Source organism: Leopardus geoffroyi, chromosome B1 (assembly GCF_018350155.1).
Source record: "Leopardus geoffroyi isolate Oge1 chromosome B1, O.geoffroyi_Oge1_pat1.0, whole genome shotgun sequence".
In the NCBI taxonomy this organism is placed as follows: Eukaryota; Metazoa; Chordata; class Mammalia; order Carnivora; family Felidae; genus Leopardus; species Leopardus geoffroyi.
The window spans coordinates 76,013,563-76,040,544 of NC_059327.1; the positions used below are offsets into that span (position 1 = coordinate 76,013,563).

The 26,982-nt window shown below is 37.2% G+C and overlaps 1 protein-coding gene across 5 annotated transcripts in view; it reads left to right on the forward strand.

The window, feature by feature from the left end:
- Positions 1–26,982, forward strand: part of SH3D19 (SH3 domain containing 19) — a 185,038-nt gene that overhangs the window by 63,539 nt on the left and 94,517 nt on the right. For all 5 annotated transcript variants that reach the window (XM_045465841.1, XM_045465852.1, XM_045465848.1 and 2 more), the window contains exon 2: positions 24,195–24,234. In XM_045465841.1, coding sequence (XP_045321797.1) covers positions 24,195–24,234 — 40 coding nt within the window. The remainder of the gene's footprint in view (positions 1–24,194; positions 24,235–26,982) is intronic.

The window sequence follows — 26,982 nt, forward strand, 5'->3', positions numbered from 1 at the left end:
CCAACGTTTAGATGAGGTAAGCAGGAACCAAGAAGAGACTTGAGAGGATAGGAGTGAGTTAGGCAGAGGACTGATAGTAGTCTTCTGGAAGCCAGGTGAAGAAAGGAGGAAGAAATGATTGGCTGCCAAATGCTGCAGACAATGAAGAACTGACCATTGAATTTAGCATCATGGAATGGATTCTGTTGAAGGAGATGATCAAGTGGACATGCTGTCCATTGACCATGAGCTGCACCTGGGCATTCAGAAGCTCCTTACCCCCTCCTTTGTCCTTGGAATGGGGTTTCTATTTGCCTTCCATACTCCTAGAGGCATTTCAACGACATATCCTTGAGATAGTGATGTGGTGTTGAGACCATGAAGACAGTATACGTGACTAGCCCAGTTAAGGCCTCTATATAAACTTCTATGATTTGGCAAGTGGGCATAGAGATATACTTGTCTTGCTGGCCACCCAGGACAAGCCTCATGTAAATTCCCTTCCTACCCTGCCACCTACCAATCTAGAGTGGCCTGCTTCTTTCTTTGGTCTCTCCTTACCCTCTGTTTCAAGTTATATCTGCGAGGCTCCCAAGATGGCTGTGAACCAACAGATTCAAGAGGGAAAGGGGAATAATTGGAGACAGCAAATAAGGCAATTTTGTAAAGTAGTTTTTTGCTGTTCAGGGAAGTTGAGAAACAGCTGGCAGAAGAGCCTGGGTGGTGCAGTCTTTTGTTCTTGTTTTAAGATGGGAGAAATGATTTCATGTTTGAGTGCTAATGGAATTATCTAGTAAAGAGGGAGAAATTGATGTAGGACAGAAAACAAGAGAATTGCTGAAGTGTCCTTAAGCAGACAGGAGGGCACTGAACCTAATGCATCAGTTGGGGTGTGAAGATGCTTAGATCAGAGCACAGATGGGTCTTTCATACAGCAAGAATAAAAGTATGTGGACATAGATAGATGCTAGTTGGTAGGAGATGTGGTGGTAGAAGTTCTCTGCTGACTGTTTCCATTTCTTCAGTGGAATAGAAGTCATCTATTGAGAGCGAGGATGAGAAGGGAAGTGTTGAGAACTCAGAGAGTGAACTAGTCATATACTAGGGTGGGAGATGAACAGACCAGAGAAATTATAGTGTGTCTGCTGGGCCCCAGAAAGCATCTACTTGAATTTGAAGTGAAGTTGGCAGAGTTGTATTGTTCATAGGCAGTGTTCAGCAACATAGGTGGAGGCATAGAGAGGGCAGAGGTTGGCCATACCAGGTTGAGGTTTTCTGAAGTGGGTATGGTGAAGGGGGGTGGGTGAGCAAGGGGGTGATTATAATGATAAATCATGAACTTAAGCTGGAAAGGAAGGAAGTAAAGAATTGAAGTGACTGTAGAGAGTAAAGCAAGGCAAAAATCAGTGGATTATAAACCCTAACGGGATTGAAAATGATTGGAATTGGCATTCTTGCTATAAGGAGTGCAGGAAAGATACTTGAGTGTGCTGAGTAAGTGAGATGCTTGAAGTTGAGGTCACAGAGAAGGCGCAGTTATTGGTGATAACAAGGCCAGGGAAGATCATGGTGGTAGGTAGCATCTGAAGTCGGATGATAGATCATTTAGTCCTAATGGTGGAATATGGTGGAGAGGCTGTGGATGTTGGAGGGACTTAATCAGGAGCATGCAGAGGCCATGGCTCACCTTGTCCTGAGTCTTTTGTAGTATGGATTTGAACACCAGGACCCCGGGCTGGAGGGCCACTGAAACTTCAGGCTGGAATGCATCCCTCAGTCAGCCATCTTTGTTGACCGATCTTCAGCTGGCAATTTAGCTAAACTGCTGTTTTTTTTCAGCCACAGTTTTCCATTTGGTTCACAAAACCATCATGGGAGACTTTGTGTTAGATCTAGTGCACCTGTGACCAGAGCAGAATGCCCTTTCTCTCCAGGCAGGCAGATGGAAAGAAATCTAGAGTTAATCGTTATTACTAAAATACTCCTAGCTCCAGTTCCCTCCTTCTGCTGCATACTAGGTATAATATGTATATATATATGCGCACACACACACACACACACACATATGATATATACATATATATACATGATATATACATATATATGATATATACATATATATGTATGTATATATATGTATATACACACCTATATATATAGGTATGTATATACACACATATATACATATATATATATATACATATATGTATATATGTATATATATGTATATATGTATATATTTTACAATTATTGAAAAAATTTAAGTAGAGAAATGAAGATACAGAGTAAAATAAGTTTCTCTCTCCATCCTCTTTACTTCTAGCACCTCCTGGGTGGTTTTTTGAGCATCATTCCAGATGTCTCCCTGTCTTTCATTCTTTTTCTGACTATATGTGTCTATTTGTGTGGGCTCTGTATATGCACAGAAAAAGTGGAAGCATTCCCTATGTTCTTCTCTCGAGTCCTTCCTTCCAAGCCAATATATACTGGGCTGAAGACTTTTCTTTAGTACAGGTATATAAATTACACAATAATAGAAGTGTAGTGTAACTTTAAAATCATGCCTGTGTTAATGGAAACTTAGTTTTTATTTTCTGTTATTATAAATTATGCTGGTGGAATATGCTAAAGAATATATTCTATAGATATTGTTACCACTATTCTTATGTATTTCTTTTTTTTCTCCTTTCAAACCATCCTTTTATTTACTTTTATTTTTTTAAATTAGTTTATTTTTTAATTTACATCCAAGTTAATTAGCATGTAGTGCAACAATAATTTCAGGAGCAGATTCCTTAATGCCCCTTACTCATTTAGCCCATCCCCCCTCCCACAACCCATGCAGCAACCCTCTGTTTGTTCTCTATATTTAACAGTCTCTTATGTTTTGTCCCCCTCCCTGTTTTTATATGATTTTTGCTTCCCTTCCCTTATGTTCATCTGTTTAGTATCTTAAATTCCTCATATGAGTGAAGCCGTATGATATTTGTCTTTCTCTGACTAATTTCGCTTAGCATAATACCTTCCAGTTCCATCCACGTAGTTGCAAATGGCAAGATTTCATTCTTTTTTGATTGCTGAGTAATACACCATTGTATATATATACCACATCTTTATGCATTCATCCATTGATGGACATTTGGGCTCTTTCCATACTTTGGCTATTGTTGATAGTGCTACTATAAACATGGGGGTGCATGTGCCCCTTCGAAACAGCATACCTGTATCCTTTGGATAGATACCTAGTAGTACAATTACCAGTCGTAGGGTAGTTCTATTTTTAATTTTTTGAGGAACTTCCATACTGTTTTCCAGAGTGGCTGCACCAGTTTTCAGTCCCGCCAGCATTGCAAAGATCTCTCTCTCCGCATCCTTGTCAACATGTTGCCTAGGTTGTTGATGTTAGCCATTTTCACAGGTGTGAGGTGGTATCTCATTGTGGTTTTGATTTGTATTTCCCTGATGATGAGTGATGTTGAGCATTTTGTCATGTGTCAATTGGCCATCTGGATGTCTTCTTTGGAGAAGTGTCTATTCATGTCTTTTGCCCATTTCTTCACTGGATTCTTTGTTTTTTTGGGTGTTGAGTTTGATAAGTTCTGTATGGATTTTGGATACTAACCCTTTATCTGATATGTCATTTGCAAATATCTTCTTCCATTCCGTTGGTTGCTTTTTTGTTTTGCTGATTGTTTCCTACCTGTGCAGAAGCTTTTTATTTTGATGAGGTCTATTCTTATGTACTTTTTCCCTTGCTTTGACGTCAGTTGTTCTGACATAGTATGACTAAAGAAAATACTTAGTTTTAGAGTCTGATCTCTGTTGCCAAATTGTTCTCCACGAAGATGGTACCAATTTATAGTGATTGAGAGCATCCTTTTTCCCATCTCCTTATTCATACTCATTATTTATCTCTTCAACCCCTCCATATTAGCCGAGCTGATAGGACTATTAGGAGAAAACATTTTCGTCAAACAATACTGTACTAATTTGGAGGGAATAACTGAGATTGGGGGATAAGAAAAATAGGAAGATATTTCATTCTTATTCCTTATGCAGGGGATGGAATATTAACACTTCTCCAAATTCTAAGATTTAGCTAAAACAGAGAAGACCTTAACTAAATCTTTAAAGAGTTTGGAAGTGATCAGAGGCAAGGTTGGAAAGTAATGGAAGCCATCATAAATAAAAGAGTAGATTTCTCTTTTGTTCCTGAAATTGTTGTTTTCAAATCTATTCTTTTACACGTTTGTAAAAATTTCGAGTTCTCTGGTAAACGCTTATAAATCATTGATTCCAGATTTTACCTGAGTTTAATTCTGAGTTTGTGGTGACTGAATTGGAAAGAAATTTTATATGAAGTTTTTTAAATTTATTCTACTTGATGATTAAGTTTGGAGATCTTTAAATTTTGGCCTTTTTTGGAAGGAGACACCTATAATAGTACATATTTAACATGTAACACTATAGACTTAGTACTGCTTTTTAATTTTTTCATACTTATTCTATATAGAATTTTATATTATTATCTCCAGTTAAAAGTCATATTTATTATTGATGTCTTGATAACTGATAATTTTTTTAGACAAACATTTAAAAACAAGTTTTAGGTATTAGAAGAGTGAAGTAAAATTCTTTTTCTTTGATTTTGCTAAGAAAATATTATTAAATGTTATGGATTTTAAAAGTATAAGCCTAGGACAAAGTATGTGTACAGACTCTGAAAATATGCATGATTTATATGCTTTGGATAACTTTATTGTGAATTCATACTTGTCAGCACAATAATTATATACCCTTGAGTGCTGTATAGTTGAGCTTTCATGTAAGTACACATCTGTTTAAAACTCAAAAGAATCTTGTAATACCCACTTAAATGTTTTTGAGGCTCACTTTATGTTTTTGAGGAGAACTTGATACAAAAGTAACAGATGGCCAACAAGGATATTAAGTTGACAGGAAGCAACTTAATTGAGTTTCTTTAGTTCCTGAGTTAAAGATGTATTTATATATACTTATCAGTGTAAATTCACTTAAAAAAAATCTTGGGACTTATGTTTCCACTGAAGTCTTTTGTTTGTGATTTGTCTTGTTTTGTTCTCTTTTGCAAGGCTTGAAAGGGGGAGAAAGAGGGAAGAGAAGAAGATGGATTATCATTGGAAGAAATTCACCACGCTTGAAGCAATTTTTCCTAATCTTAGATCTAAATATGCTACTGATGGGATTATGCATGTTTGAACATGCAAAAAGATTTTCTTGTTAAATAAAGTTTAATCGTATACTTAATGTTCCTTATTATATGGGGAGAACTTTGAAGCAAGGATCAAAAATCAAATGACACTAATGCTTCCTAATGAGAGAAATCTCTATTCAATGCTAATTAAAAGTATATTGGCTGGAGTCTAGTCAGCTGGGCTTAATTCTCAGCATTAAAGTCGTGAACATTATGGGAAAAGCACTTTGTCGAATTGAGAAATAGCTAGATTTTTTCCAGACTTTCATTAGGAAAAATTAAAAAGTGAAATTAAGAAAAAGAAAATCACTTAAAACTATCTTAAAGGTAGAAAATATGAAGTAAAGAATCATGGCAGTTTCTGATGTGTCTGGAGGCAGGGTGATTATTGTGATTATATTTTAGTATTTGCATCCTACTTGTTGCTGCCATTGGGGCATTTAAGAATACATATTTATGGAAGCCTCAGTACTGAACATAGGAAACTGAGAACAATCTTACTGTTTGTTTCTTTCCATAAATACCAAGTAACATTAATGAGCTATAAGAAAATTATACCACTTTTACATAGCACCACATTAATTTCTTAGAAGTAAATAATTTGATATAATATAGTCACTTTATATGCAATATATCTAAGATTTGGCTCTGTTTTATTTAATCCATATAAAATGAATGCATCTGTTCATATATGCATTAAGGTTATAGATTTATGCAATTAAAACAAATTGGAGGGGCTGGAGATAGCAGCAGGGATTGATTCCAAATGGGCATAAGGGATCTTTTCAGGGTGATGGTAACATTCTAAAATGATTGTGATGATGATTGCACAAATCTGCAAATTTACTAAAAATCATTGTACACTGGAAACAGGTAAATTTTATGGCATGTAAATAGTATTTCAATAAAGCTATTAAGCTTTTTTAAAAAATGAAATGGAAAATATGTGACCATAGCTGACTACAAAAGACATAGAAAATCCAAAGAACAGTTATAATTGATGAAATACAGAAAGTTGTTAAAGAGCTACCCTCCTTTTTTTTTTTTTTTTTTTAATGTTTGTTTATTAGAGAGAATGGCAGCATGAGCAGGAAGAGAGAGAGGGTGACATAGAATCTGAAGCAGGCTGCAGGCTCTGAGGTGTCAACACAGGGCCCGACACAGAACCGACCCATGATCTCACGTGTCAGGACCTGAGCCGAGGTTAGACGCTTAACCAGCTGAGCCACCCAGGCACTCCTTGACCACACCTTTAAGAACCACATCATCCCAGTGCTATTTTCAACTGTTTCAGAGCATAGAAAATGAAGGAAAGTTTCAGAATTCATTTTTTATGAAAGGAAAATAACATTGATACTCAGACAAGGAAGCAATATTTTTCCTGAAAGAAAACCAGGGATCAGTTTTGGGTGTGAATATTGGAGCAAAAATCTTTGCAAGAAAAATTTATAATACAGTATCACCTTTGGAAAGTAACACACACAGGACGCTCAAGGGACTCAGTTGGTTAAACAGGCGGCTCTTGATTTTGGCTGGGGTCATGATCTCACAGTTCATGAGACTGAGCCATGCATCAGGCTCCACTCTTACAGCATGGAACCTGCTTGGGGTTCTCTCTCTCTCTCTCTCTCTCTCTCTCTCTCTCTCTCTCTGCTCCTCTCCTGATTGTGCTCTCTCTGTCTCTCTCTTAAAATAAATAAATAGAACTTAAAAGAAAAGTAACACATACAACAGCAATTTAGTATAGTGCTGAATAGTTTGGGCTCTGGAGCTGGACTGGTTTGGAATCCCAGTACCACCACTTCCTAGTCCCATACCTTTGTAAAGTAACTGAACTCTTTCTTTCTCATGAGTAAATAAGAGAACTTTCTTCATTGAGTTCATGTGAAGGCCAAGTGACAATAAATGTTGAATATTATAATAACTACATAGTTTTATTAAAAATTGGAAATGTCAAAAGTTATTTGGTCATTTCTCTATTGTTGACTGTTTGGATTTGCTATTGTAAAGGTTAGTGCAATAAATACCTTCTTATGGAAATTTCCCTCACATATCTATTCCTGAAGATAGATTTTTAGAGGTAAAATTTTGAAGAAAAAGCTATGAACTTTAAAGGCCCAAATTGCTCTCCAGAAAGGTCATACACATTCCTACCATTGATAGGTAAGAGTGTCTATTTACATTACTTACACCAGTGTTGAACATCATTGTTGCAAAGAAAATCTTAGGTGATTTGGTAAGCCCAAAATAGAATGTAATCACTTTGTAGCCTTCAAATACTGACAGCACAGAACAAAACCTTAATTCTTTTTTTTTTTTTTTTTAATTTTTTTTTTCAACGTTTATTTATTTTTGGGACAGAGAGAGACAGAGCATGAACGGGGGAGGGGCAGAGAGAGAGGGAGACACAGAATCGGAAACAGGCTCCAGGCTCTGAGCCATCAGCCCAGAGCCCGACGCGGGGCTCGAACTCATGGACCGCGAGATCGTGACCTGGCTGAAGTCGGACGCTTAACCGACTGCGCCACCCAGGCGCCCCCAAAACCTTAATTCTTAATGGGCAGGGGCAACTCAGCTCAGCTCTTGATCTGAGGGTTTTGAGTTCAAGTCCTGAGTTGGGCTCTGTGCCGAGTGTGAAGCCTACTTCAAGGAAGAATATTATCATAAAACACTTGGAACTCTAAGAAATAGGAATATTGTCAGTGCTCCTAAGATGTTTACCTGGAGTTGGGGTTTCCTTTTCACATTCAAATTTTACATGATGTTAGGATATCTGCCTTTTGTAACTTTGCCTAAAGCTATTTGATCTGATGGAGGAATTTTCCAAAAAACATCAGTTAAAGAATAATCTAAGGGCACCTGGGTGGCCCTGTCGGTTAAGAGTCCTGACTTCATCTCAGGTCATGACCTCACGGTTCACGAGTTTGGGCCCCGCATTGGGCTCTGTGCCGACAGCTCGGGAGCCTTCTTTGAATTCTGTCACCCCCTCTCTCTCTGCACCTGCCCCATTTGTGCGCTCTCTCTCTCTCTCTCAAAAATAAATAAACATTAAAAAATCAAAAGAAAATAATCTACCCAAAGCAAATGCCACCAGGGAAAATCTTTATATTTTCAGCCTTTTACTTATTTATTTTTAATTTTTTTAAATTAAATCGAGATGGTTATAAAGTTATGTATCTTTCTAGTCCTTCTCTTTATTGTTCCTTTTCTAGTTAAATTTCATCCTAGTCTTTAAATTCTTTGGGAAGTGAAAATGGGTCAAGTCCCAGTGAAAGACTCATAAGCCTACATTGGGCCAATGCAAATCTATCCAATTGAATTTGAATTTAGATGACTTTTCAGCTACAACAAACTGGGAACTTTCATGATCTGTGGCAGAGAATGGGTCTGTCTGCCTCAGCATCTATAAGTGCTCAGGTTGCAGTCACCACTAAAAGCTGGGAAAGTGGAAATGACCCATCTCTGTCTTGATTTGTTTTCCTCTGAAGACTTAACCTTGCTAAGGGAGGATTCCCTTTTCCTGTATTAAAGTATTCACCTAAAATCTTGCCAAATAGTGATGTCTCCTTACATTTCCCCTAAAAAAACAAATTAATAGGGTATTGTGTTTTGTTACGCTATGTATTCAAGACTTGAACAAATTAATATTAACATACTAGTGAGTTTAAAGATAGGTCAGCAGTGTTAAAAGTGCTTAGCAATTCAATTATTCTTACATACATTTGGATTCTATACAGTAGAGATTGCTCCTGTTAAACCTATCGGTTTTGCTATGGCTACATTTTAGAAATAGCCACACCTGTTGACATGTGTGGCTAACATTTCAATTCAGCATCAGAGACACGTTTTCTGTACAGGTTAATTATTTTAAATTGGATGGCACAACTCAGAGACTACCACAGTTCTGATGTCCATTTGCATCTTCTACTTTCCCAGAATATACATTTCACTTGACATGTATATCTCATGGTCTCTGACTGTAATATAGTCTCATTAGGCCATTCAAATATAAAACATCAGATTTATGTTTAAATCTAAGATTTAATCTTATTGTTTTTTTTTTAAAGACAATTCTGAGAAAAAGCCATTCCTGTGATCCTCAGATATAGAAAGAAACAATGTAGAATCAGGTATTAGGCATGTTACTTTCCTGACTTTGTTGAAAATTGTTTTCCTTAGGTTAACATGGATATTGAGCTTTCCTTCTATGTGCTATCGAGGTTCCAACCAGTTTCTCTAAAATCTAAAGGTGTAGTTCCCCCAAACTCATGTATTAGGGTGTCTTTGAACCGAAGAAAACCAATCAGCAGTTTTGTTTTTCAGAGATGTGAAAAGATTCTGTGGGTGTTAACAGTAAGATATCTGTGTCTTGTTTACTATAGACTCTTCTTGAAGGTTGAATCACCTTTTGTTTCCTTGTTATTCTACTCAGGAGCCCATAGCTATTTCATTAACCCACAGAAATCACTTACCCTGTTTACCAGTCAACACCAGGTACTTCCTTTGAGAAATGTATGTAACACTTTGGAAATTCAGTTCCAAAATGAGTCTTGAAAATCCATTGAATTTTTCACTTTTTGCAGAGGACATATCTGGAGATAACTCCCTGTTCTGTTCTTGCTCTAGCAAGGATTTGAAAATCTATTTATGGTTTGTCTCCTTTTTAGCTTCTATTCTCAAACCACATCATTCAGTCTTCCCTGAGCTTATATCAAAGAATAGCAGTTTTCCTCAATGCTTAGGAAAAGAATAACAAATTAAGAATTTTTGATTGTTGAGCTTTTCTCCAACAGTTGTCCTGTATTGACTTAGGAAATAGCCTTGGAAACATATGGGATAGATCTGATGTCTCATGCTTTGTTTCAGTCTTTCAAGATAATAACACGAATGATTATCATTTGTTAATCTCTTGTCCTTTTATGACTTAATTTCTACCGGGAGGCAACAAATATGAATGCCTAAAACAGTTAAAAACTTACTGTTGTCAGTGACATCCTTACTAGAGACAGGAGTCACTTTATTTACTCCCATGTTTGTTTTGAGAATCTGTGACATCAGTTTATACAGTTTGGCTCCCACATCTTCAACGTTTATTTATTTTTTGGGGGACAGAGAGAGACAGAGCATGAACGGGGGAGGGGCAGAGAGAGAGGGAGACACAGAATCGGAAACAGGCTCCAGGCTCTGAGCCATCAGCCCAGAGCCCGACGCGGGGCTCGAACTCACGGACCGCGAGATCGTGACCTGGCTGAAGTCGGACGCTTAACCGACTGCGCCACCCAGGCGCCCCCATAATGTCCATTTCTAATCCTGTTTGTTTCTACTCAACCCTCCTACTTTCATTTCCTCCCACCCTTTTCTCACAAGATTTTCTTGTTTATACTGTTTTTAGTGGTCTCTCTTCTTTCATTCTCCACCCCTCCACCCCAGTGCATTCCACCACGCTACTCTTTCTTCTTTGCCTACAGAAAAGTACAAATGCTAACATATAACATTCATGAAGTGCTCCAAAAGATCCTGAATTAATTTTGTAATATCATTTCCCAATATATTTTCCTCACACACTAAAATATACCTACAACTGGATTACTCAGTACTTTCCCTCAGTTATTTGTGCTTTCACTACTATTGTCTAGTATATAGTTCTCCTAAACTCAGATGGTTTTCATCCCATATTTACTTCTCAAATTTTGCCAACTTAAAGTTATGCTCAAACCAAATGCCATCTATTCTAGCCTTGAAGATTTCTTAGCCACAGCTAAACCGTCCCTTATAATTGATATTTTAGTAGCTCCTGGGCATTCATTGATTTAATATTCACCATTTGATTATTCACTAGAAACCCTGTAAGTTCAAGTAATTTTCGTGTCAGCTGAGATAGGAATTTTTTATTCCTGTTGTAAGTCAAGTATACCAGTACAAATGATTGATAAAACTGTAGTGAAAGTTGAAAATGCAGTTAACTCATGCTAGAAAGATATGCACAGGAAATACATGGATTTTGGTGAAATTGTTATTTGAGAGAGGTCTGGGAATTGGACAAATATCTTTGTTAAGGTTTTGTAGATTCTTACAATTCTCATGACATTATAGTTAAGAATGTTAAGGTTCTTCTGCACTTTCTGTACTCGAAGTATGCATTAGCAATGGTTTGCTATTGTGTCTCAACATGTATTATAAGTTTGTTGAACTGAGTTTTTTTTTGTGTTCCAATTGTATTCCACAGTCTCTTATTCTCTTAAGGCAGTCAGCATTATCACTGATTCTTCTTGCTCTGGGCCAGAACTGGGTACATCAGAGAGGTCTATTCCTGATCAAACTGAGCCTGAGGGTGGCTAAGATTGATCTCACTTACCTGCTTCTGCAAGTGTTTCATTCATGGCTCTGTGGGGAGAAAAGATGTAATACCTTACTCAGGTTTCTGATAAAGTAGAATTGGATCTTTATTTAATGTCTTTATTGCTGGATCCACTGACCAAATGGAAGTGTCCACTGTTTCTCAGACCTATTTTTTAATCACTTGTGGTGCATGGGTTAACCCAGGAATGATGCAAACAAACATATTTCAAATGTGTCTGAGTCTGGGTGTGGAGTAGTGTGGAAATCTTAGATAGTGATGACAGGCAAACCCAAGATATCTGAAAGTCTGGTTTACATAAATGATACATTAGCTGCCCCAGAGCCAATTTCTGATATGTGGCTAATATAGCTTATATTTCTTCCTTCTCACTGCTCAGTGTTTGTGTTAACTATCATTAAGAGTGGATTTTGTGTTGCAATTAAAAGGTGGCGGCTAATTGTATTTGGAAAGAAAATCACCAGCACCCAGATTGGTGTTGTATAAAAATTTAATAATTATGTTAGGTCATTATATTCTTTTCTAAACATTTCACTCTGAAGGTATAGGAATTAACAAACAGTATTCCAAACGGAATTCAAACTTGCCTCATAATCTGCTCAGTTTTATAATGAATTGTCCCTATCATCATATACCTATATCCATACTCTGTTGAGCCCATAGCTTAAATGTTAGTAGCAGAAGATTATTGATAGCACTAGATTGTGAAATGGAGCTATTCTCCCAGTGTAGGTATCTTGTCATAAGACAAGACACCCAAGTGCAAACTCTTCCATATTCTTAGGAATTTATGAGAGGGTGCTTTGTTTTGTGGAGCTGAAGAAAACTGTAGAGACAGTTGGAAGGAATTTGAGGCCCTGTGTTCAGTCTCAACAACACACTATCTGATACTGAAATATAGGTGTGGCTTGTGGTGAACAGCATTTCTACATTTTTACCCTTGTAGTTTATCAAACGAATTGGGACCTCCAACCCTCTGTTACAGAGGGACTTGGGATTCTTCAGATCCAGGTTTGAAAATTTATACTCCCTCTTTATTTAACTAGCTTCTCTGAGACTTTGCTTCTTATCAGTAAAGTGGAAAAGGCTTACATCATGGGAGTTCCATGAAGATTAAATGAGAATATATTAAAATGCCTCTAACATAGTAAAGACTCAGTGAATAATAGCTGTCATTGTTGTCATTGTTGTTATGCTGATAGCTAATTCTTGTATTTATCTCAGCTGTGTTTTGTGACCTGGGAGCCACTGAAGATGAATCCCCTTGTGTAGCTTCCTGTATTTCTTTGTAATAATTGCGTTGCTCTTTTCCTCCCCTTAAACAGCACATTTTTCATTACATGAATATAGTGTTTGCTAATACTACAACTCTGAAGCCACACTTCAAAATGCTTTTATTTCAAATCAAAATTATTTGAATCCTTTGCATGGTAATGCACAGTCTTCTGCACGAATTAATAACACACCCCACCCTTCTGCTCCCTCAGCCCCCGAAAGAAACACCAGACAATATAGTGGCATTTTAGCTCCGCTGATTTCCAATTTGCACAGCTGTTGGAGAGAACTCATACCAGTATATTCAGTGACAGATAGATTGTACCTACTGTGTGTAAGGTGCTCTGCAGGCCATTACAAGGAATATAAAGGCCCTATCTTGAAGGAACTTATAAAGTGAAAGCAATAGGATACAGATAAAGGCAATTATAAAGTGATTCAAAATGTGCTGAGTGCCAACAGGTGCTAGGCACTGTGTGGTGGTGGGGGTGGGGAAGCATTATTTCTGCCTGTGGGGAATCAAATAAGGCTTCAAAGTCGAGATGGCAGATGTCTCTCAGGTCTCCTCTTAAAGATCCTGTGTCTTGGGCATCTGGGTGGTTCAGTCGGTTGGGAGTGCAATTTGTGATCTCAGCTCAGGTCATGATCTCACGGTTCACAGGATCAAGCCCCATGTCGGGCTCTGCGCTGGCAGTGCGGAGCCTGCTTGGGATTCTCTCTCCCTCTGGCACGCTCTCTCTCTCTCTCTCTCTCTCTCTCCCTCCCCTTCTCAAAATAATTTTTTTTTAAAGGTTTCTGTGTTTTTTTAGAACTGTGAAAAATCAGAACTGGACACTTATTTTAGAGGCATTCTGCAGTTAAAGAATATAATGAGACAATTGGGCATTCTCCTTGCTTGTGTCCCAGTAGCCTTTTGAAGGTGTTTGTGTGGATGGAAGTTTGTTAATAAAGTGGAGAGGAAGGAGACAGGTGGGCTTGAATTTGCAAGCAATGTGTTGTACAGAGAATACATTCTCAATTCCTAGGTAAGGTAATGTGGCAAGGCCTGAATGTGGCTTTACCTTTTCTCAATTGAAAGGAAAAAAATTCATCATTCTACAGTAGAGACCAAGAGTGCCCTACTGTGGATAAAAATTGGTTTGAGGACTCAATCAGAAAAATCCTTTATCTGTATAGGACAAGTTTGCACAGGCAAATGATCTTACATCAGAGTGAGACGTATAGTATTTGGAATACTGTGATCTTCCCTTTGTTTCCTGCTCCCCTGTAAATAAAGGAGTCTCTTGGTTAGAGTGGTTTCTGATATTTGCTCATTTTGCAGAGACAGGTGTAAAAAGGTAAAACTTTGTTGTAGCATCTGCAAATTAATCAAAACTAAAGGAAGAACAGAATGTAAGAATGGGCCTTTTGTCCTTTAAAGAAAAAATAATAATCTTTATTTTTACCCTAACAGCTGAAAAAGCAACCTGTGATTAAAGATGTTATCTATCCTTTGACACCTGAAATAACAATTTTAATCCTTGTTTTCTGGATTCTTATAAAAGAAATTCATACTATCCTAAGATATAGATGCCATTTGCTCTAATTTTATAAATATATATACATATATATAATATATTACAAATATATAAATATTTTACCTATTTAGTTTATTTCTTTACATCAGTCATTAATCCTACAGAGGAAATTTATTTTAAAGTTCTTGGGGGCTCAGAAAATGATTGTGAGGGCTAATTCTGACAGGATGGACTGGACTTCAAGGCACAGGAGGGACGGTGATCCTTAGTTGGCACAGTTTGCATTCTGAAGGAACTGCCTCTGTCTGCCTTTGAGTTCTCTTTCTCCTTTCTGCTGCTTACTTTTAGGGCTTATTTATCACTTCTGTCAGAAGCTGCAATGGGAAAATGAAGAAAAGTGAAAGTGCAGATTTATTAATTTTTTATAGTTAGCCCTTGGTTCAGAAGGGTAAGAGGCTGGAGCGATTAGGTAAGGGAGGATTTGGAAATTATTTATTAGTACAGTCCTGTCCTCTTGACCAGTAATAAGCAAGAAAAAAATTCTACAGAATTAAAAAATCCATACTGGACACAGGGTAATTAACCTTTTTAGATAATTCTACTCACAGTATTATGAACTCTGAGTATTGTTTCCCTGATACTATCATCATGATAGTAGACATTTATTGAGCGCCTTTCCTAGTCAGCAATCTTACTATGCTTTTTTTATTATTAATTTTCTTTTTTTTTTCTTAAATGTTTATTTTTTTTTGAGAGAAAGAGAAAGTGCATACATGAGCAGGGGAAGGGGAGAGAGGGAGAATCCCAAGTAGGCTCCATGACGTCAGCACAGAGCTGTCGTGGGGCTTGATCCCACAGAATGCGAGATCATAACCTGAGCCGAGATCAAAACTCAGACACTTAACCAACTGAGCCACCCAGGGACCCCTTCTTTTTCTTCTTCTTTTTTTTTTTAAGTTTTTTTATTTATTTTGAGAGAGAGAGATGGGGGAAGAGTAGAGAGAGAGATGCCCAAGTAGGCTCAATGCTGCCAATGCAGAGTCCAATGCGGGGCTCACACTCATAGAACCTAAGCAGTTCTATGACTTAAGCAGAAACCAAGAGTGGGACGCCTACCCAGATGAGCCACCCAGGCTCCTTTGTACTATCCTTTATATGCATTTCTTTATTTACTCATTCAATTTAATGAGATCGGTAGTACTCTTACTCCCTTTTAGAGATGTAGATACTGAGGCTTACATATCTTGCTAAAGCTTACATATCTTCTTGCTGAAGCTTACATATCTTGCTAAAGTCATTCAGGTAATAAATGGTGAAGCAAAAAACTCAAAACAAGGCTTGTCTGACATGGAGTGCCTGCACTTAATCTTTGGGTTGTCATACTGAAATATGTATTGATTTCCCTTTACAGGCATGACCCAGTAATAGATACCTGGAGGCACTAAGTATACTCCCCTTTGTGGAACAGTGTAATTCTAAGATGCACAAATGAACCTAAACAATGGCAGAATCAAAGATAAATAAATGAAATGATTATAGAAAGGACATATTTAATATAATCTTAAAAGATCAGAGCTTGACCTGATTGGATTGGAATGGAGATTCCTACACTTTTTTGTTTTTGGATCTGGCTCTACACCAGTAGGAGTTGAGTTCAGTAGAAAAGTGCCATCTACATGTCAGGCGTGGTGCTGGCCGTGGAGATCCAAACCCAAGCTCTGTGTGAGGGACTTTGATTTTCCAGGGGAGTGGATGGTGATGATAAGATAACACTGTGTGCCAATGGACCAGATATCAAGTCTGGTTTTGTAAGAAACATTTCATCCTCAAAATAGTTTGGGAAATGTTATGTTAAAGTTAAACAAATTTTTTTAATTGCAAGATTTCTCAGAGCCTTTAAGATACTAATATGCTTTGTGACTACCAAGAGGTTATTATAACTTGGGAAACACTGAAAGAAATGCCTGTTATTAGGTCACTCTCTCAAGTTACCTTTCTTGTGGCATCTTAACTCAAGGTAAAATTTATGACTCCGTTAGAAAAACCCTTAGAAATGACCTAGTATCTTGAATATGGGCCTAATATTTTTAATTTGGTAGTTGAGAGAATAGAAATTTATATTTAACTAAAAGGTCTTTTTATCCCTTCTTGAATCACAAGTTTCACTTGCTGAAAAGGTGTGATTTTATAACAAAGAGAGGTCTGAAAGTAATTATTAAGACAATCATTAGGGAGCCTGAGGTGGGAACAGCAAGGAGAGTTGATGCCACCCTGTTACTAAGCCTGATTCCGTATCTGCTCACTCATCACCTTGCTCCCAGGACCTGAGTGGCACTGAATAAAATGTCCATCTTTCTAAAGTTTCTACCAAATGCACCTTGGGATGAAAAGGGGCAGTGGCTCTGATTTTTCATCTCTGAAACTACTAACTTAAAAAGCCTGATTCAATAGTGAGTCAAACTCAATAATCATAATGATTCATTTGGACCATTTTTAATGTTTACTTGTTTTTGAAAGAGAGAGCATGAGCAGGGGAGGGGCAGAGAGAGAGGGAGACACAGAATCAAGCAGGCTCCAGGCCCTGAGCTGTCAGCACAGAGCCCGACACAGGGCTCAAACCCATGAACTGTGAGATCATGACCTGAGCTAAAGTTGGACACTTAACCAACTGAGCCACCTCGGCATCCCTCAGTTGAACCATTTAAAAAAATAACTTTTAAAGTAGCAGTCTGTTGCTAAATAGATGATTCTCCTTCAAGTTGAAATGTGCTGTGATTTCTTCTCCTATGTGTGGTTTGGTTTGGTGAGAGCTACATTGAGACCAGAGTAGACCAAATGTGGCTCATTATAGGGCAGAGGGGATTCTTAGATCACTACCATGTTTATAAAAAGTAAAAAATGTATGGGAATATTTAGGTAGACACATTTTTTACCAGTAAAGATAGCCCAAAGAACAGGGCATCATTGGACATTATCATTATCAACAAACATTCACAGAGGGCTGACTGAAACAGAGTTTAAGAGATTAGAGTCCTTAAGGGGCACTAAGGAATCTACTCCTGAAATTATTGTTGCACTATATGCTAACTAATTTGGATGTAAATTTTAAAAAATAAAAAATAAAATTAAAAAAAAGAGAGATTAGAGTCCTGTTAGGGGTGCCTGGCTGATAGTCAGTAGAGCATGCTACTCTTGATGTTGGGATCAAGAGTATCCACTGGGTGTAGGACTTACTTAAAAAAAAAAAAAAAAAAAAAAAAAAAAAAAAGACAGTCTTATAGTCTTGCCTTCATCAGACATGCTGATTAGATAAGGGGATAGACCCATGCCTAAAACCTTAAATAATAAGACACACTATCGTGGTAAGTGTCAATTTAGATAGTATGAGAATTCACGTAGGATGTGGTAGGCAGAATAATGTTGCCCCTTCAAAGATGTCCATGTCTTAAACCCTGGAACCTGTGAGGTTGTTATATTGTGCGGCAAAGAGGAGTTAAGGTTGCTAATCAACTCACCTTGAGACGAACAGATAATTTTGGATGATCCTGGTGAGCCCAGTATAATCCTTCGTGTCCTTTAAAGTGGAAAATGGAGGCAGAAGAGGTCAGAGTGAGAGAGAGAGAGACTTAAAGATGCTGCATGGTTGGAGGAAGGGGCCACAACCCAAAGAATGCAGGTGATCTTAGGAAGTTAGAAAAGGCAAGGAAACAGATTCTCAGTTTGAGCCCTCAGAAGGAATGTGGCCCTACAAACACCTTGACTTTTAGCCTAATGAGACCTATTTTGACTTCTGGCCACTAGAACTACATATAAGATAGTAAATTTTTGTTGTTTTAAGCCACTAAGTTTGTGGTAATTTGTTACAGCAGCAATAGGAAACTAATACAAGGATGCTGAAAAGAAATAGGAGTCAGGGACATTTTCATGAAGAAGGTGGTTTTTGAGCTAGGCATTAAAGATAGGAAGAATAGTAGTAAGAGAGTCATACGGTTTATCTTCCAGGTACTAAGTTCTTTATACCCTTTAGCTCATTTATCCTCACAAAAGCCATCAGGATAACATTCTGCCCCATTGTGTAGATGAGAAAAACAAAGTTTAGAGACTAACTTAATGTAGTCACTACAAGGCAGTACCAGTCACTACCACTAGTAAATAGTTGCCCTTTTAACAACATGATGGCAGTTGACATTTATTGAGTGCTTACTTTGCCCAGGCAGTGCTAAGGATGTCACTGTCATTATCTCATGTAATCCTCTTAGACTCTGTGCATGTAGTAATTCATAATTTTTCTGAGGCATGGATTTGTCTGGCCAGTAACATGGCTGAAATGGAGGAAAAGAGACTAGAACCAGAAAATCCAGTCAAGACACATCAGTCTGACAAGTGCTGATCAGAATGTAAAATATAGGTAAAGACAGTAGGCATGGGAAAGAGAAAGCAGATTCCACAGACAATCTGCTTCTTTGTTGAAACATAACTCCTTATTGAAAAAAACTTCCCTTCCATCTCTTAATTTCTCCTTCCCTGTGTGGTTAAGGTGCTACATTTTAATGAGTTTAGGCATTTTACAATGAAAATTAATGAAAGGTGTCAGTATTGACAGTGCTGTAGACCAAACTTTTCCACTTACCCACAAAAGCGTGGGTAGCAGTCACGTAAACTTCTCTATAATATGCCTCATTTCTCTCCCACAGTGGTAACTCACCTAGATGGTCTTTAATTTCTTGGTGTAGTAGTAACTTTAAGTTCAACGACAGAAAATGTGTATTTATTGAAAATGTACCATTTAAAAGAACAATATACTATTTACTATGGGAGTCTCAAAAGTGACTGAAAATGAGTTTGGAAACATACCTGAACAAAGGTGGTGAAATGGAATCCAAAGGAGGAGATGAATAAGTATTACTGTCAGTAATTTTGTAGATTGAACCCTGGCTTCTTTTCAAGTAGACATATATTTGTAGTTTTCTTTGCCTAAATAAAAGAACTATGTAAAGACTTTAGTAAAGTGTCTGAAACTCTGATCTCACATATGTACAGTTCCATCCATGGTCTATTTGAGTGGAACTACTTTCACAATCTTTTAAAGAGTCACCAAAGTAAGCTTCATGAACCATAAATATCTTCTAATGGATGGATCCATTGTTTTATTTTAATAAATAAAGGGGTAATGATAGTATTGCTGCAAGAGTTCTTTTTCAGAATGTGTTGATCCTTTAGTTAATACTGATTGGCACACAGCATTTTTGTAGGTTTGATTGATTTAAAAAAATAATATAGAGATGTCTGGGGTGGCTCAGTCGGTTAAGTGTCCCAGCTTTGGCTCAGGTCATGATTTCGTGGTTCATGAGTTTGAGCCCTGTGTCTGGCTCAGTGCTGACAGCTCAGAGCCTGGACCCTGCTTCGGATTCTGTGTCTCCCTCTTTCTCTGCCCCTCTCCTGCTTGTGCTCTCTCTCTCTCACTCTCAAAAATAAATAAATGTTAGAAAATAATAATAACATACTATATACTCTCAAGCTGGAACTTGACAATAATACTTGGGAGTATGGTTCAGAATCCTTTCATAGATAATACTAATTTTAAAGATAATATTCATTTTAATACTCCAGTATGAGGTACAAGACAGATTGCATTATACCACTTCTTACTTATATTGTGAGCATGTCTGTGTGTATTCATTCATGTAGTTTGAGTCTTCCCAGTAATTTCAAAGAACGATTTAGGACTTTTCACTGCCAACTTGAGTTAGTAGTCTGAGTTCCCTACCCAATGGGGTTTGATTTTTCTATCCAGCTAAGTGATCAAAGCCAAATCCTCAAAGCCTGAATGTCTTACCATGGATTCTAATAAGTTCTAAGTTAGCCATTCTTCATGGTTTTAATCAAAGCAAAATATGACATTTGCATTTTTGTCATCTTCATTTCAAAGTGTTTGTCCTATTAGATTCAGAATCATCCTGGATGGGTTACACATCAGTAGACTCTGCCTACCCATTCCCCAAAAGCTGTCCCTGCCAGAACAGGAGCCCATTTCTACGTAAGTGGAATATGACCTAAATATGTAAACTTTGAATCCATGTATGTCCATATTATTTAGAATCAGAAGTCATCATGGCAGGAAAATTTGGGTAATCTGGAGTTCTCATACTGAGTCGAACCCATGATAGCTTCCTACCACTCTCCTGATCTCTGTCCCTTTGATGTGCCATGGGTTCCCGCATTGCCTCCTTTACATCTGCCAACAGCATTTACACACATACAGCCATCAGCACCCTTTGTACTAGTTCTGCCTCATTTTCTGCCTCTTTCTGTTTGTGGGGTATGCTTCCATTTCCTCAGTTAGCTTTATTTACCAGGAGACATGGATGAGTAGGAATAGGGAATGCAAGCATGTTTTCTCTTTCTCCCTCCCCACCCTGTGTGTGTGTGTGTGTGTGTGTGTGTGTGAGTGACATATACCTACAAAACCAAGAGACTTTTACATAACAATCCCGCCATGCTGACTTTCACATTGAGAGTGTATTGGTGAACTTTAAGTGACCTAAATCCTCATGCTCTTCATGGTGGGCCCCTGGAGTGAGTGCATTACCCACAGCAAATGTGCAGCATTTGGCAACTAAATTTTAGAGCATTCTTATTTTTAATAACTCCTTTTTTTCATATAAATGGTAAGACTTTGGTCTCGTAAGTTATTTGTATGATTTCTAAGTATATAAAAGTTCAGGAATCCTTTGCAAGTATATTCTTTCCTAATTATTTAAAAATTAGAAACTCTGGAAAAAATCGGGGATGTGTGCCAAAGAGTATTTGATCTGAAATAAATAAAATCCATATGCTTAAAGCACTATATATACTCAAGATGAAATTTCCATATTTGCTATGAATTTGTTTTCATTTTTCTTAAGGGAACTTTATCCGAATGTTTTGTTATTGTTGGCAAGATCCAGATCCTGAATCTCCCTCAGTGCTTTGTTTTGTTCAGTCTTGGATTTTGGACGAAAATAATAGCCGTTTATTAATTTGCCAAAAATTCAGCATCACCACTAATGTTATTTCTTGATGATTACACAATTGTCTTGGCTGTCATAAAAATTACTTTGCTTCAAAGTAAGTGTATACAAATTTGTATAGACACACAAATACACAATAGACACATACTACATATATGTATATTCAAGCAAAAAGATAACTTATGTGGGCACCTGAGTGGCTCAGTAGGTTAAGCATCTGACTCTTGATTTCAGCTCAGGTTATGATCTCACGGTTTGTGATTTCGAACCCTGTGTCAGGCTCTGTGCTGATGATAGCTCAGGGCCTGCTTGGGATTCTCTCTCTCTCCTTCTCTCTGCCCCTCCCCTGCTCTCTCTCTCTCTCAAAATAAATAAACATTAAAAAAATGTTTTAATAAATAAAAGATGGCTATGATAAAATGTAAAATCCAATTATTAGCACACTTTGAGAAAAAAAGACAAGAACATGTGTTTTAATTTGTTTTCCATTGTCAAGAGCTGGGGAATGGGGAATATTGTGAGTAATGGATAATTTACCCTTACCCTCAAACTCTGAAATATATGGGTCTTAGGAGTAGCATGTTATAGTCACTGTGTATGTATATTTCCATAGGAATATAACACTAAGTGAATTTGGGAGGGAATGTTTAAAATGTCTTCCAAAAGATTATCAACTAGTTCAGTAGAGGTACTGTGGGGAGGCATTTGTATCTTCTTAGAGCACAAAGTATAAAATGACTGTAGACTTTACTGTTTTAACCAAGAACGAAGGAGAGCTATGAACCATTCACTTCCTGAGTGGACATGTTCCAGCTGTGCAGATTGGTCATAGCACATCTGCCAATCAGAACAGGCCCTGGAGGGAAGCCCTCGGGTGCCGAGTCTTGTTTACTTGCATTGTGACTCTGTTTCTCCCCTCCTGTGTTGTACCAGTAGGGAGTCTTGTAGGGGGGAATTTGCTATTACATGCCTAAATAAACTCTATGAAACTAGGATCACAGCCACATCAAATGGTATTACGGGCAGACTTTTAGCTCATCTTTAGCCACAGGTAAGAGTTGTTGCTTTTTTATATGAGGAAAGCTGATCTGCGTCCAGTTTATAGCTTTGCTTTGAGATATTTTACTTTTGTTAGCAGAACTAGCAGCCTATTACTGAAGAGGAACAATTGAAAACAATAATGATTAAATTGTGCGCTTTGTTGCTAGGACTTTAAATCTTTAGTGCTCAACAAATGAAAAACCATGGTATTTTTATTTGAGGGGGTGTAAAACTAAGGTAAATTAAAACGAAAGTTTTAAAAGCGGCAGTAACACTAGGTCACTGTGTAGAGAAACGAACCAGAAGCATATTAACGTTGTGCATTTTGGAGAGCATTATATCTAAACAAACATGTTTTATTGTGAATCTTCCTACTTGTTAGTCTCAGAAAACATAGTTCTTGTGTACTAACGCCTTGGTTTGAAAAAAATTTCGTTTTCATTATGAACCTATTCAGAAAGAATTGATACATATATTTAACTATGTGAATCCTATATGTTTTCTTCCATAATTCTCTCTAGAAGTTTTATAGTATGTTTTCATTATTAATCTTTATGCTGCTCCACGAGCATAGGGGGAAATAAAAGAGTTCCTGTCTAATCTTTGTTTTGCCATTAAATTCTATATTGTTAGTATTAATTCAGAAGATACTTTGGAAAACTATATTTTGATAACATTGCATGAGATTTTTAAAAAGTCATTGCATAGGGTTTTATTGTGGCTTATACATTGCTTTCTGTTGTTAGTTTTTCCTTAACACTGAGACCTTTTCCCTTTGTTTATTTTTAAGCATGTACTGAAAAAAAATTGTTACTTGTAGTAAAAAAAAAGACAACCTGTGGATTTTGTAGTTCTCTCTCTTGTATATAATAGTCTTCAGTGGATTAACAACATTTTACAGAGTCCCAAGAGACACTTTTGAAAACTTCAAGCAGCCATGCTCTTGTCAATTACCTTATAGCAAAGTGTCTCACCCTCAGCACTATTGACATTTTGGGTGAGATAATTCTTTGCTGTAGGGTGCATTGTAGGATGTTTAACCGCATCCTTGGTTTCTCTATCCACTAGATACTAGTAGCTCCCTCTTACTCAGTTGTGACAACCAAAAATGTCTCCAGGCATTGTCAAGTGTCCCCTGGGGGAGGAGGAGTGAAATTGCCCCTAGTTGAGAATCACTGCCCTCTATAGCACATTAGACCTAATTATCAGTGAGACCTTGAAATCCAACTTCTGAACAGTTTTGGGCAATAGAGAGTTAAGAATGAGGCTGTATGGGTCTCAGTATGTTTGCAGATGTTGCTGTAGCTGACTGCTCATTTTTTTCCCCCTCCCCATCCTGTTGGAAGCTTTTGCCAACCATGATTCATGGAATGATTTTTTTGAGCTGAGTAATCTGTGGCTTTTCAGTTTCCTTACTTTCTTTCCTTAGCTAAATTTGTTTGGGTTTTAGCAAAGTGTTTAAAACAGCAAAGATCTTTGTTTTGGGGTTTTTTTCTTTCACAGCAAAGATCTTTGGAAATGAAATAATACATGTAATGATATACTTTCCAAGTAGATGATTTTAACCAACCATAAAAATTTTACATGCCTATCTTTGTATCCTTTGTACCTCTTCTGTAAGATCCTCTCAACTCTGATGAAGAGCCTTATACAGGGGAAGACACAGCAACCTTTGAACAGTGCTTTGTGAAATCTAATGGTGTAGCAGCTGGTATTTAAGAACTTTTTTTCCAGGGCTTCTGAAGAGCATTTTGACATGTAACTGTCTTCTTTCTTTACAGATTGCAACGAACGAAATAAACCAGAGCATCGTTCTTCAAGGTATGAGTTTATACTATTTAATAATTCTGTATAACACTTCTCATTTGGAAAATATTTGGAGGTAGTACAAGTATTCCTTATAGAGTTCTTGTAGATTTGACTCTGTGGCATTCAGAGAAGCTTCACAAGGGAAACATTTCTTTTTATTCCCTAAACATATTCTTTATATTTCATGAACAAAAATTCTTTATGAAATTATTGATTATACCTGAAAGACATACTTAATTTTGAGTATTCCTATCAGTGACAGGTAAATCTTTATAAAAAAAAAATTATTTTATCTCTATTTCCTTCCTTTGGTGGTTTTCTTTGACCGATATTTTTATAAGTGTGCATTTCTTTTTTCCTAATTATAAAACTAACATGGGCTCACTGTAGAAATATTTAAAAAAATTTTTTAAATACAAAGTATTAAAAAACAAAGCAAAACAGTTTGTCTTCCATTAGCTACAGATGGCTGGTTACTGCTAAAAAACTTGTGCAGTTCTTCTAGTTTTTGTCAGTATATATGTATTCCAGTTGAATTCTTTAAGTTCCTGTTACATAGTTTCAAAGGGCGGGAAGCCTGATTCACTAAGCCCCTCACTCACACTGAGAGTGTATTTCAAACAAGACCTTCACCAGCACTGAAGAGTATTCTTAAAAATCCTTGTCAAACTTATAGGTAGAAAATTCTGTACCTTCTACTCCTACACCAGAATAACAGGCCTGTGTTCAATTTTTTTTTTCCCTTTAGCCTAGTTCTGTGAAGGATTATAATTTCTTTAATATCATTTTTACCTTATTCCACAGTACATCACTTTTTCTTTGCATTTTGTGTTGTGGGAACTGATAATATGGTAATAATGCGTTTACTGGGTTGACTGTTCTGATAAACCAAATACTGATGCTTTTTCAAGGTATCAAACCCAGAATGCAGTGACCTCAAATGAATAAAAATACAAAATCTATGAAAACTCCATTAGTTGCTCTTCCATCTTGCAGAGATGGTCAGTCAGAACAGGTTAGTGAGACCTAATCTGGGAGGAAAATACAACAGAGTATTTGGAATATAAGGCTGATTTTTTTTTTTCCAGGTATAATTCACATATGTAAAAGTTCACTCTTCTTGGTGTATGATTCTAGGAGTGTTGACAAATACATACAGGTATATAACCACCACCACAATTGTAGAAAAGTCTGTAAGACTGATTTTTTTTTTAATACTTAAAAAATAATAGAAAAAGGCAATGTAAGAGAGAAGACTTTGACAGCATGTTTAACTGTGAATGGCATGAAGTTGGAATGGTAAAAAAAACAAAAAACAAAAAACAAAAAACACTTCGTCTGATAAAATCAGGATCTGTAAGACTCTTGGCATACTGAACATTTGACTAAATCAAACCATGTAAGTTTTAATTGGAACAAATATAAATCCTTAACTTAGGTGTGAAAGACCAATGGAACATAAGGAGATAACGGGGTTATGTTTGGAAAAAAAGTCTTGAAGATTTAGTTCTTCATAAATTTGTCATAAGTCAATAATTTTATGTCATTGTCTACACCTCACTCAAAAATGTCAGCATTGATTTAGTTGTACTGAAAGAATTATAATGTCCAATATAAGAAAAGTCTTAGCTCTAGACCATAGTTTATGATACTATATCCAATTTTGGATCCACAAGGCCTTGAAAAAGTGAAGTATGCAGTGACTGTCTATATCGATATCACTTGAGGAACTTAAAATCAAAAACAGAGTCCCATACTCTACTCCAGAGATTCCTATTCAGTAAATATGGAATGAGTGGATCCTGGGAATCTGTCTAGTAAAGAAATCCGTCAGTGATTCTGATGTATAGGCAGGTTGGGAACCACCAGCATTGAAGAAAGCAGCTGAGTTGGGACAGGAATATGAAAGAGAAGAGTAGGGTAGAAATCAAAGTTAAGTCACAAGAAGACTTGTGTAAGGAGTTTGGTGAATTTAGCCTAGGTGTGCAAGTTAGGGGAGGTATATGGGACAGAAGTAATTGACTTTGAGCACCTCTGAGCAACTGGCTGGTATGTAGAAGACACTAGCAGACTTGTTCCTCCTAAATGCCTGTCCCCACTACCAGGAACAAGGTATCCTTGGAGGAATGGCTGATACCAGGTCTGGGGAGGGGAAAGTACAGGTGAGCCTGGACTCATGGTGTGATGGGAAGAGGAAATGTTCAGCTAATGGGTCATGTCAAAAGGCCTTACAGGGTACCTAGGGGTCGTTCAGTTTGTTAAGTAACCGATTCTTGATTTCAGCTCAGGTCATGATCTTGAGATTTGTTAGTTTGAGCCCCATGTCAGGCTCTATGCTGACAGTGTGGAGCCTACTTGGGATTCTCTCTTCTCTTCTCTCTCTGCTCCTCCCCCATTAGTGTACTCTCCCTCCCTCCCTCTGTCTCTCTCTGTCTCTCTCTCTCTCTCTCTCTCAAAATAAATAAATAAAGTTAAAAAGATGAGGAAAATGTATTTTTAAAAAAGCACAGGAGGCGGTTTCAGGAGCCTCCCACTGGCCAAATCTGGGACAATTGGGGTATCAAAAATTTTTTAAATGATAATGGATTCTAACACATTGGATTTTTATAAAACCATGCAGGAAAGATCATAGAATCAGAAAATCATCATTTTATAATTCTTAGTGTAATAGTTGATTCAGGCAAGGATTATCAGTAGCTCCTAAAAGTTGGATAAAAAATAGTTGGAGGGACATACATTTACACTGCCTTAAAATTATTT